At 42.0% G+C, this 12,249-nt stretch overlaps 1 protein-coding gene across 1 annotated transcript in view; it reads right to left on the reverse strand.

The window, feature by feature from the left end:
• Window positions 1-12,249, reverse strand: part of CHN1 (chimerin 1) — a 214,976-nt gene that overhangs the window by 150,906 nt on the left and 51,821 nt on the right. Inside the window, exon 5 of the mRNA XM_077448057.1 lies at window positions 11,686-11,717. Within this exon, the coding sequence (XP_077304183.1) occupies window positions 11,686-11,717 (32 nt within the window). The remainder of the gene's footprint in view (window positions 1-11,685; window positions 11,718-12,249) is intronic.

Below are 12,249 nucleotides of genomic sequence, written 5' to 3' on the forward strand. Positions count from 1 at the left end.
CATGACAATGTGAATTTTTACCGAATTTTTTGTAAAAAGTCATTAGTGTCCCTAATGAATGATTTAGCGTTCTTCACCAAGGGGGACAAAATCTTGTCCAGAAATTGAGCTGTGGAAACCAAAATAGAGTCTCTTCCCGAGACTATGGGATGTCCTGGTGGCGATTGCCTGTCCTTGTGTGTTTTGGGCAACGTATACAGTGGTGTGAAAAAGTGTTTGCCCCCTTCCTCATTTCCTGTTCCTTTGCATGTTTGTCACACTTAAGTGTTTCGGAACATCAAACCAATTTAAACAATAGTCAAGGACAACACAAGTAAACACAAAATGCAATTTGTAAATGAAGGTGTTTATTATTAAAGGTGAAAAAAAATCCAAACCATCATGGCCCTGTGTGAAAAAGTGATTGCCCCCCATTGTTAAAACATACTATAACTGTGGTTGTCCACACCTGAGTTCAATTTCTCTAGCCACACCCAGGCCTGATTATTGCCACACCTGTTCACAATCAAGGCATCACTTAAATAGGAGCTGCTTGACACAGTAAGGTCCACCAGAAGATCCTTAAAAGCTACGCATCATGCCGAGACCCAAAGAAATTCAGGAACAATTGAGAAAAAGTAATTGAGATCTATCAGTCTGGAAAGGGTTATAAAGCCATTTCCAAAGCTTTGGGAATCCAGCGAACCACAGTGAGAGCCATTATCCACAAATGGCGAAGACATGGAACAGTGGTGAACCTTCCCAGGAGTGGCCGGCCGCCCAAAATTACCCCAAGACTCATCCAAGAGGTCACAAAAGACCCCACAACAACGTCCAAGGAACTGCAGGCCTCACTTGCCTCAGTTAAGGTCAGCGTTCATGCCTCCACCATCAGGAAAAGACTGGGCAAAAATGGCCTGCATGGCAGAGTTCCAAGGAGAAAACCACTGCTGAGCAAAAACATCAAAGCTCGTCTCAATTTCTCCACAACACATCTTGATGATCCCCAAGACTTTTGGGACAACATTCTGTGGACCGATGAGACAAAAGTGGAACTCTTTGGAAGGTGTGTGTCCAAGTATATCTGGCGTAGAAGGAACACTGCATTTCATAAAAAGAACATTATACCAACAGTAAAATATGGTGGTGGTAGTGTGATGGTCTGGGGCTGTTTTGCTGCTTCAGGACCTGGAAGACTTGCCGTGATAAAAGGAACTATGAATTCTGCTGTCTACCAAGAGATCCTGAAGGAGAATGTCCGACCATCTGTTCGTGTACTCAAGCTGAAACGAACTTGGGTTCTGCAGCAGGACAATGATCCTAAACACACCAGCAAGTCCACCACCGAATGGTTGAAGAAAAACAAAATGAAGACTTTGGAGTGGCCTAGCCAAAGTCCTGACCTGAATCCTATTGAGATGTTGTGGTATGACCTTAAAAAGGCCGTTCATGCTCGAAAACCCTCTAATGTAACTGAATTAGGACAATTCTGCAAAGATGAGTGGGCCAAAATTCCTCCAGGACGCTGTAAAAGCCTCATTGCACGTTATCGCAAACGCTTGGTTGCAGTTGTTGCTGCTAAGGGTGGCCCAACCAGTTATTAGGTTTAGGGGGCAATCACTTTTTCACACATGGCCATGATGGTTTGGATTTTTTTTCACCTTTAATAATAAACACCTTCATTTACAAATTGCATTTTGTGTTTACTTGTGTTTTCCTTGACTATTGTTTAAATTGGTTTGATGTTCCGAAACACTTAAGTGTGACAAACATGCAAAGGAACAGGAAATGAGGAAGGGGGCAAACACTTTTTCACACCACTGTACAGGACTGGAATACGTGTGTGTAATGGTAACAAGAGTTCAAAGAGATCACGAGAGATAATCCCTATACACGGTTTGGTCAATTATCGAATATATATATATATATATATATATATATATACATATATACATATATATATATATATATACATATATATATATATCCTGAAAGCAGATTGGTTTCTATGCAGAGCTGCACCAGATTTTGCACTTTCCAGTTTTAGCAAATCAGCCCCATGTCTGCTTACCAGGCCCAATGTGGACAGTCTGCAACCAAAAGAATTACTGGAATACCTTACAGAGAAGGCACAAAGTACTGTTCCCACGCTACCATCAGTCACTTCAACCCAGGGATCCACACTAGAAGACCCAAGACTACTCTAAATGAATAACAGTGAAGCGCTAGTAATGTAAAGAACAAACTGGCATGTTAATCATAGCTTAAAATATTGAAAAGTCCCCTTTGATGTGAAAAAGAAGTGTAGACAGAAAACAATCTCCTCTGCAGTGGTTAGAAGTGCTCACAGGTATTCATGAAGTGCAACTTATTTGTGATTCCACCACCAGCTAGCCAAACCGCTCACCTCAGTCTCTGGACCCTTGAACTAACAGATGGGTCAAACAGGCATTCACCACTAAAAGTGGTCATGGATGGAGGCTTGAGTAGATAGAGGTATGGGGTGAGATATCACTCAACTTTAAACAAACGCAAACAACTCTTAGTTTCCAACCGTAGTACCATGTAATAAAATGAGAAGTATATAGTGCACACTGTATGGCTAAAAAAAAAAATCCTTTTTTTATTTTTTTAGAATAGACAGGTACTCCCATAAATAGCACTATAACCCTAGTGCTGGGATGAATGGTGTAGTATATAGTCTTTACAGACATAGATGAATAAGGTGGCTGCAGTGACATCCTATGGTACACCCGCAAGCGCATCGTCCTGTTATGGGACTTCCTCCATGAAAATTTTTTTTTAGATAGGAATACAGCCCCTGGAACTTTTTAGATGACAAATTTGCTTTGAAGCTAGGAGCCAGCTAAAAAAGTTGGGAGCCAGGTTTTTTTTTTTCAACAACGCTTATGGTAGAACATGTAACATGTTCCTAAAAGGTGAACTTATCCTTTAAGCCTTTTTCTTTCAATGCTGTTTTTTTCTGGGGGTCTTTTGCACAGGTTTAAACATTTTCAAATTTTTCAAATTATTTTAGGCCTGAAGATTACATAAAACCCCTAAAACATTATAATATATTTTCTGAAAGCAGACACCCTAGAGAATAATATAGTGGTACAGTAATACCTTGGATTGCGAGTAATGCGGTTATCAAGCATTTTGCAATACAAACTATTTTTTTTAAATCCTGACTTAGTTTGCGAGCATTGTCTTGCAAAGCGAGCAGGATTCAAGCCTCTGAGGTATATGGTACCCCATTTGGCCAGAGGTGCAAGGTGCCATTGACATTCGGAGCCACTCGAACCCACTCGGGAACACTGTTACCAAGCCTCTCTGAGTGTTTGAGTGCATCTGAACAGTTCTGAGCAGTTTCCGAGTGTTTCTGGCACCCACCCCCCTCTGGCCACATACGGTACTGCATACCATAGAAGTCACTGTAGAACGAATTATCTGGGTCTCCATTGACTTCTATGGGGAAACTTGCTTTGGATTACAAGCATTCTTCTGGAACGGATTGTGCTCGTAATCCAAGGTGTTCCATTATTTTTTATATGTCACACAATTTACCGCAGAGGTCTAAGAAACACTAAAAAAATAAAAAATAAAAAAACACATTAAAGTTAATTTTAGGGAGCACAAAAATGCAATAAATGACGCAATTTTTGGGGAAAATATAAAAGAGGAGGTTGCACGTAAATAAATAACAACATGTCAAACCTTAAATTTGTGTGCGCCCGTGAAGTGGTGACAGACTTCAGTACTCTTTATTTTTCACAGGCGACGGTCTGGTGCTAGCATTATTGCTCTTATTCTGGTGTGTGCAACAATATACATCTGTATCGCAACCAGCGTTTTTAGGCATAGGTGCCCCGACACATGCATTTGTACATGTGTATACGTGGGGGGGATTTTATGTGGATTTTTTTAATTATATGGGGCACAAAAAGTCCCCTATGTGATGATTTTTTGGGTGAGAGGTTATTTTTAATGAGACATCCAGGGTTTAAAAGACCCTGGATGTTTCCCCTGTGCAATGCAAAATACTGAATGTAATACAATGCACATCACACTGCATTATGTTCTTTCCCGGCCTTGAGCAACAATAAGGGGAGGAGAATGGACGTGCATACGCTCTCCACCTTCCCTCGACCCAGCGGCACCTGCTATACTGATCCCGGGCCTGCAGTTGGGTAAGCAGAGCCTGGGATACATAGCAGGAGAGCGTGCACGAGGTGTGTTGAAGCATCGTCGCCACGGCGACCTGGCACCTGGAATTTGTCGAGCCCTGCATTAATCGTTGTGGGGGAGAGCCTCAGATTTGATACAAAAGAAACACTCTGGAGAGAGGTAATGGATTTTTTTTTTCTATTTAGCAAGACTGAATCACTTCTCAGACCCAGCTGTCTGATAATAAGGCCAAAAAATGTCCCACAAATAACAGAAGACATCACGCCACCTTGGAGCAGGGGCAAATCTTCATGCACAGGAAGGCCTATCCACAGGCTGGGGGGGAGGGGGGGGGGGTACCTCGATTGCCATGAATGCCTTTTGCCCTGGGCATTGAGAGACTTTATGGACTTGTTGGTTGAGGAAGGTGCCCAGACTTCAGAGGAGCCTCTAACCTGGAAAAGTTGTTCTTAGTGCCCCTTTTCCAGCGAAGCACCAAACAGACAATCTGCTAAAAGGACATCTTGGTCAAGGCCTTCTTGGATGTCTGATCTACTTGACCAGTATTTGAACCATAACAAAACATAACAGGTCAAAATCCACAGAAACAGGGATTCCGCAATCTGAAAAAAATTTGGCTTTATTAAACCAGGAAATCTGCCAGTGACGAGGACCATTTCTTAACAAAAGCCTTCTTAAAAAGGAATATTGTAAAGCTAAATGCCTAGTCCAGCTAAATTGTCGAGGTGGGTGTGACCGATTTTTGTAGAGCAAGCCAAAGTAAAAAAACAAAGATGTAAAGAAAGATCTTACAGAACCGTTTGTGGGTCCCAAATGGAACAGTGGAGTCCTTGGAAGAGAAGTAGGTGACCTGAATCCTAAGAGTTCTCCTTGATAAGAGCTGATAAAAACTCATTTTCTTTAACCACTTGACCACTTAAACACCCTTAATAACCAGACCAATTTTCAGCTTTTGGTGCTCTCACATTTTGAATGACAATTACTCAGTCATGCAACACTGGACCTATATGAAATTTTTGTCCTTTTTTTCACACAAAATAGAGCTTTCTTTTGGTGGTATTTAATCACCTCTCAGTTTTTTATTTTTTGTGCTATAAAAGAAAAAAAGACCAAAAATTCTGCAAAAAAATGAATTTTTCTTCGTTTGTTATAAAATTTTGCAGATTAGTAATTTTTTCTTCATAAATTTTGGCCAAAATTTATACTACTACATATCTTTGGTAAAAATAAGTACAAATTGGTGGATATTATTTGGTCTTTGTGAAAGTTATAGAGTCCACAATCTATGGTGCCAATATCTGAAAATTGATCACACCTGAAGTACTGACGGCCTGTCTCATTTCTTGAGACCCGAACATGCCAGAAAAGTACAAATAACCCCCAAATAACCCCTTTTTGGAAAGAAGACATTCCAATGTATTTAGTAAGAGGCATGATGAGTTTTTTTAAGTTGTCATTTTTTCCCACAATTCTTTGCAAAAATCAAGATTTTTTTTCCTTTTTTTATCCACAAAATTGTCATATTATCAGGTTATTTCTCACACACAGCATATGCATACCACAAATTACACCGCAAAACACATTCTGCTATTACTCCCGAGTACAGCGATACAACAACATGTATGAGACTTTAACACAGTGTGGCCACATACAGAGGCCCAAAATGCAGGGAGCACCATCAGGCATTCTGGAGCACCCAGGACAATTCTGACATTTCTCTCCTACATGTAAAAATCATCATTTATTTGCTAGAAAATTACAGAGAACCCCAAAACATTATATTTTTTTTTTTAGCAAAGACCCTGGAGAATACAATGGTGGTCGTTGCAAATTATTATCTCATACGGTATTTGCGCAGCAATTTTTCAAACGCGTTTTTTGGGGGGAAAAACTGTTTTGTGCTTAAAAAAAAAAACCAGTAAAGTTAGCCCAATTTTTGCATAAAGTGAAAGATGAAGTTATGCTGAGTAAATAGATATCGAACATGTCACTCTTCAAAATTGCACATGCCCGTGGAAAATCCCCATAGGCGACGCTTCAAATTTTTTCTACTGGTTACATGTTTTGAGTTGCAGAGGAGGTCTAGGGCTAGAATTATTGCTCTTGCTCGAACGTTCGCGGCGATACCTCACATGTGTGGTTTGAACACCGTTTTCATATGTGGGCGGGGCTTACGTATGCGTTCGCTTCTGCATGCGAGCACATGGGGACAGGGGCGCTTTAAATTTTTTTTTTTTTTATTATTTTTTATTGTTCATTTTACTTTATTTATTTTAGTTTGACATTTTTTTTCCCCAGAAAACATTTTTTGATCACTTTTATTCCTATTACAAGGAATGTAAACATCCCTTGTAATAGGAATATGGAATGACAGGTCCTCTTTACAGTGAAATCTGGGGGTCAATATGACCCCACATCTCAGCTCTAGGCTGGGAAGCCTGAAATAAAAAAAAAAAAAAAAAAAAAAAAAAAAGATTCTGGCTTTGATCGTACTGGCGAGTTGGTAGAAGCACCTGAGGGCGGTGAGGGGTGGGGGGGGCGTCTATGGCTGGGTATTGCAGGGTATCACCGAGTATGGCTGGGTATCTCCGAGTATTGGCGGGGTATGGCAATTTATGGAAGGGTATTGCAGAGTATTGGCAGGGTATTGCAGAGTATTGGCAGGGTACTGCAGAGTATTGGCAGGGTACTGCAGAGTATTGGCAGGGTACTGCAGAGTATTGGCAGGGTACTGCAGAGTATTGGCAGGGTACTGCAGAGTATTGGCAGGGTACTGCAGAGTATTGGCAGGGTACTGCAGAGTATTGGCAGGGTACTGCAGAGTAATGGCAGGGTACTGCAGAGTAATGGCAGGGTACTGCAGAGTAATGGCAGGGTACTGCAGAGTAATGGCAGGGTACTGCAGAGTAATGGCAGGGTACTGCAGAGTATTGCAGGGTATTGCAGATTATTGGCAGGGAATTGAGGGGTTAAAATTCGGTGAGCAGCGATGTGGGCACTGCAGATGCAGCCCACAGCGCTGCTAGCACCGATCTCTTTCCCCTCCGCTGTACCCATCGGTACAGAGAGGGGGAGGGAGGAACCTGCGTCATAACATGAGGCCAGTTTGTTTACAAGTGATCACTCCGTCATTTGACGGAGCGATCACGTGGTAAACGGCCGCGACGAGCGGCCATTTACCATGATCCGTGATGCAGTGGACCCGGCGGTCACGGATGATCTCGTGTGCGCGCCCCAGGGGGCGCGCGAGAGCAGAATTCTGGGAGGCCGTTGATTAACGGCCTCTCAGAGTTAAACAACCGCCCTCAAGCCGTTAATCGGCAATGGGCGGTTTTTAAGTGGTTAATCAGCTGCTGGAACCTTCTCCTTGCAGTAGGTCAGGCTCAGGATCTGCCCTACAGGAGAGTCCAGTTTCATGGCCGGGGAAGGTTTTTCGTCAGAAATCTCAGAAAGCGATATGTCGTAGGTTTGAGTGATAATTCCTTCTCTGCATGGGAAACAAAGCAGTCTATCAGGCTCCATGCACACTGAAGCCTGAAACGTGCTTTTAACATCATTTTGTACTAGCGTTTGAGCATTTTATTTTGGCCAATTTTAATAAAAATACACAGAGGACACTCCAAAAATCCCACAATGCATTCCAAACTCCCACAAGGCATTGAAAAAATAAAAACGCCAAACGCTAATAAACGCGTGTTTATGACCGTTTATCAGCGTTTTTTTGGTGGTGAAAACCGGCACTTTGAACGTGAATTTCTGGCGTTCAGAAAAAAGCCCATAAACTCCACTGCTCATTAAAGCTAAAAAAACGTCCATGTGTGCATGGACACATAGGCTAACAGAGTGGAGTTTAAGGGCTTTTCTAAAAAAAAAAAAAAAAATAAAAAAAAAAAAAAAAAAAAAAAATGCCCAATCTCCAATAAACTGCAGTTTATGAGCTCCAGTATGCATGGAGCCTCATAGATTGTAAGTAATCAAAGGTTAAACTGACCCTGAGGCAACCAAAGCCTAATGCAGAGAGCCTGAGGAAGCAAGTGAGGCCTGTAAGGAAAAAAAATTACTTGCATGCACAGCAAAGCAAGTCAATACAAAGGATGGCAAAGAGAGGGCCTGTCCTTGGAACTCTGTAGTCTGATAATTGGCCCTTCGTGTTTCCAGCATATGCCCCAGAGTTTGGCCCCCAGCAGGGAAAATCTTACCACCTACAGGCTGTGTGCGCACTCACAAATATAAAAGGAAAATGGCACGCACAGAACAGCTGACAAAAACTTCTGCTGAGTTTTGCACTGAAACTCAAAGGACTGCCCCCATAAGCTCCTATGCTTTTGTGAAACCACAAGCTCAAAAAATTCACATTAAAACAGGAAGCAACCAAAATAAAGATATCTAAAGAATTGCTGCATGCTGTACTTGCAAGCTGCAATTGTGACCGAAAAAAAGAGCCGGAGACCATACTCCCCAGCACTCAGGGAGAAGGCAGAGTAGAGGAATCAATTGTGGCAAGATGTCTTTCTGAGGAAGCCGGTGCACCCCAGGAGGAAAGGCAGATCATCTCTGTCTGGAGTTGCCCAGATGTAGCACTGCAACTCATCAGCGTTAGGTTGATCAATCATGTGTCACAAGGAAAAAGGAAAGGCATCCTTCTGGGCCGCACTGCATGTCACAGCAGTCCTGCTTGAAACTGCATGTGCTCAAAAGATGTATTGGGAGGACAACCAGCATTTATGTATCGGGTGTGCCACCCATCCTGCAACTTGATTGTTGAAAATCCATCACAATGGAAGAAAAAAACTGGACCCAAGAGAACAAAAGAAAAAAAATCTACGTTCTAACTCTTGCACTAGGTGAAAAATGGAGTTGGTCAGAGGATGCTGCCCCTGGGTTGTCTTTGTGCCTAGCGTCCTACTCCTGCAGGTGGCAACATAACCGATGGGTCACTAAACAAAGATTCAGCTGTATCCTTTAAAGAATTCAAGAGAAATACATATTTTCGTGCTAGATATCTGCAGTTCTAGATTGGTCAGTTCAGCTAAAGAGTTTAAAAGTGAGCCTTTTATTTGAAAACAAATTAACTTTTTTTTAAAACACATTTAGGACATACAAATAGATCAAAAAGTAGGTCAATACAAAATTCCCCATAGTAAAATAGTTAAATAGGACAGAAAAACATTTAACACTGCAGGGGTGCTCAGCTTTTATGTAAAACCTTTAGGGCTCTTTCACACGGTGCGGATCTGTGATGATTCGCCCCGTGGACATCCGCTTGCAGGACGATGACAGGTCCGTCTCTGCACATTGTGCAGGGACGGACCTGGCAGAACGCCGCTCGACGGACCGCAGAGTCCGTCGTCACCCGATCCGATGATGGATGGAAAAGTAGGTTTCTTCCGTCCCACTTTTTCGGTTCGGAGCGGGACATGTCACCGCTGACATCCGACGCTCCATAGACCTCTATGGAGCATCCGTTCAGGTCCACCTAAAAAACTGACAGGCAGACCTGAACGGATCGGTCATGTGAAAGAGGCCTTATCCTAAAAAGTAAAATGTCTGTTGTAACCGATTATAAATTGTGAGTTGGAGATTGTATTAAAATCTGCTTATACATTTAACAATACTCTCCCCTCAGACTGGCAATGCTGCTGTCTACTGTGCCCAGTGCTTTTTCATCCAAAGTAGGGGCAAACGGAGGGAAAAAATAAAGTCCATAAAAATAAAACCAATGCAGCCACCACATCCAATGATGGGTAAGCTGAAACTTTTTTTTGGTTTTGGGTTTAACCACTTCAGCCCCAGAAGATTTGGCTGCTCAATGATCAGGCCATTTTTTGCGATACAGCACTGTGCTGCTTTAAACTGACAATTGAGCGGTCGTGCCACGCCGAACCCAACTAACGTCCTTTTTTTCTCACAAATAGAGCTTTCTTTTGGTGGTATTTGATCAACTGTGTTTTTTATTTCTTGCACTATAAACAAAAGAATAGCAACAATTTAAAAAAAAAAAAAAAAAAACTTTTTGCTATAATAAATACCCAACTTTTTTTTTTATAATCATTTTTTCCCCAGTTTAGGCCGATATGTATTCTACGTATTTTTAAGGGGAAAAAAATAATATCACAATAACCCAGATCTCGGTTCTCGCTCTGTCACGAGTGATCATGGGTGCCTGGTGGCAAAAGCAGCTATGGTTGTGCCGTCTTTTTAAAATGTCCAGAATGCACGGTGCAATGAAAAAAAAAAAAAATAATAAAAAGGTTTGAACACCTCCAAAATACGTCCCTTTGTAACCAACACCACCAACCTAATTCACTCATTGGTCATCTCCCACCTTGACTACTTCAACTGCCTTCTCATTGGCTTAACTTTACATAGGCTATCCCCCATTCAGTCCATTATAAATGCTGCTGCCAGACTCATCCACCTTATCAACAGCTCAGTATCTGCTACTCTTCTGTATCAATCCCTCCACTGACTTCCACTCACTCAATGAATTAGATTCAAAATACTAACAACTTACAAAGCCAGCCACAATGCGGCTCCCAGCTACATCACTAATCTAGTCTCTAAAGACCAACCTAATCCTTCTCTTTGTTCCTCCCAAGACCACCTGCTCTCTAGCTCCGCTGTCACCTCCTGCCAGTCTCACCTCCAGGACATCTCCTGAGCCTCTCCCATCCTATGGAACTCCCTACCGCAATTTGTCCATTTATATCCTACTCAGTTTGCTTTTAGGCAATCCTTGAAAACCGATCTCTTCAGAGAAGCCTATCCTGCATTAACCAAACTGTGCTTTAATTTCCTCCATCACCTCCTCCCCCACAGCTATTATCTTTTGTATCACTTGACCTCCCTCTTAGATTGTAAGCTCTAACGACCACGGCCCTCTGATTCCTCTCGTACTGAACTATGTTGTAACTGTATTGTCTGCCCTTATGTTGTAAAGCGCTGCACAAACTACTGGCACTATATAAATCCTGTATAATAATAATAATAAAAAAAAAAGTGTAAATATAGAACTATGAAAAAAATGACCAAAGAAATTCTGGTCAAGGTTGTGTATCCTGAGTGTCTTGCTAGAACGTGAAGCCCTTGTTGCCTATTCTTTGAGCCTAAGGTGACTACCAGTTGTTTAGTTTTCTCTTTTAAAGATTACTATGAATGAATGATGCGGCTTTGTGGACAGAGTCCCATACAGCCAAGCAGTTATGAAAATGTGACAGTGGGTACAGGGAGATGATCCTCCACCTGCTGTCACAAGAGGAAGAGGGGTGGGGGGTGCAAAGAGGACATGTGAGCATGGTACATGTTATACCCTAAATGCGAATGCAACATGCTCAAGAAAGTAAACATCCTTTAAATTACATAAATTGCCTTTGAATGAGAACTAGTTTGACTCTAAATCAGCTGTGGTCAAGTTCATACAAATATCAGAAATGGATAAAACAGTGAAAACACATTTAAAAAGGAGAGGGGGGAAAAAAAAAAAGAAAAAAAAAAAAAAAAAAAAGGGAGGCAACTCACTCTCTTCCATAATACTTCGGTCTGTTTTCCACCTGCAAAACAAAACAGATCATTATGACATGTGTATCATTATGTGCTGCTCCAAATCCCACAGTTGGAAACGAGATTGGGATTTTCATTTTTCTTCAGGGGAAAAAAAAAAAAAAAGTTATGGATAGAAAAATTACAGTCCATCTCATGTTTTCCTTTCTTCCGTACACCTTTCAAGAACACACACACAGCAATACAATCCAGACAGATGTTCTAAAACTTTCCCTCGCACAAAATGTGCTATCATTGCTGCCTGTGATCACTGCCCCCCCCCCTATACCCAACAGAAGGGTCCCCTGCCCTCCCACTATTGCAGTGTCCTGTGGGTGCGCCCCCCCCAAAGCAGTGTCTTCTGTACCCCTTCACATCACGCCCCCCCCCTCAACCGTAGTGTTAACCGTCCCCTTCACATCACAACTCCCCACTGTATTGTCATCTGCACCTAATAGTAGTGCCCTGTGCCCCCTCAAAGCAGTGTCATTTGCCCCACCCAAAGCAATGTCTTTTGTCCCCTTCACCCTTCCACCCCCTACC

Source organism: Lithobates pipiens, unplaced genomic scaffold, assembly GCF_037356315.1.
Source record: "Lithobates pipiens isolate NorthernLeopardFrog02 unplaced genomic scaffold, aLitPip1_a1.2 Scaffold_22, whole genome shotgun sequence".
In the NCBI taxonomy this organism is placed as follows: Eukaryota; Metazoa; Chordata; class Amphibia; order Anura; family Ranidae; genus Lithobates; species Lithobates pipiens.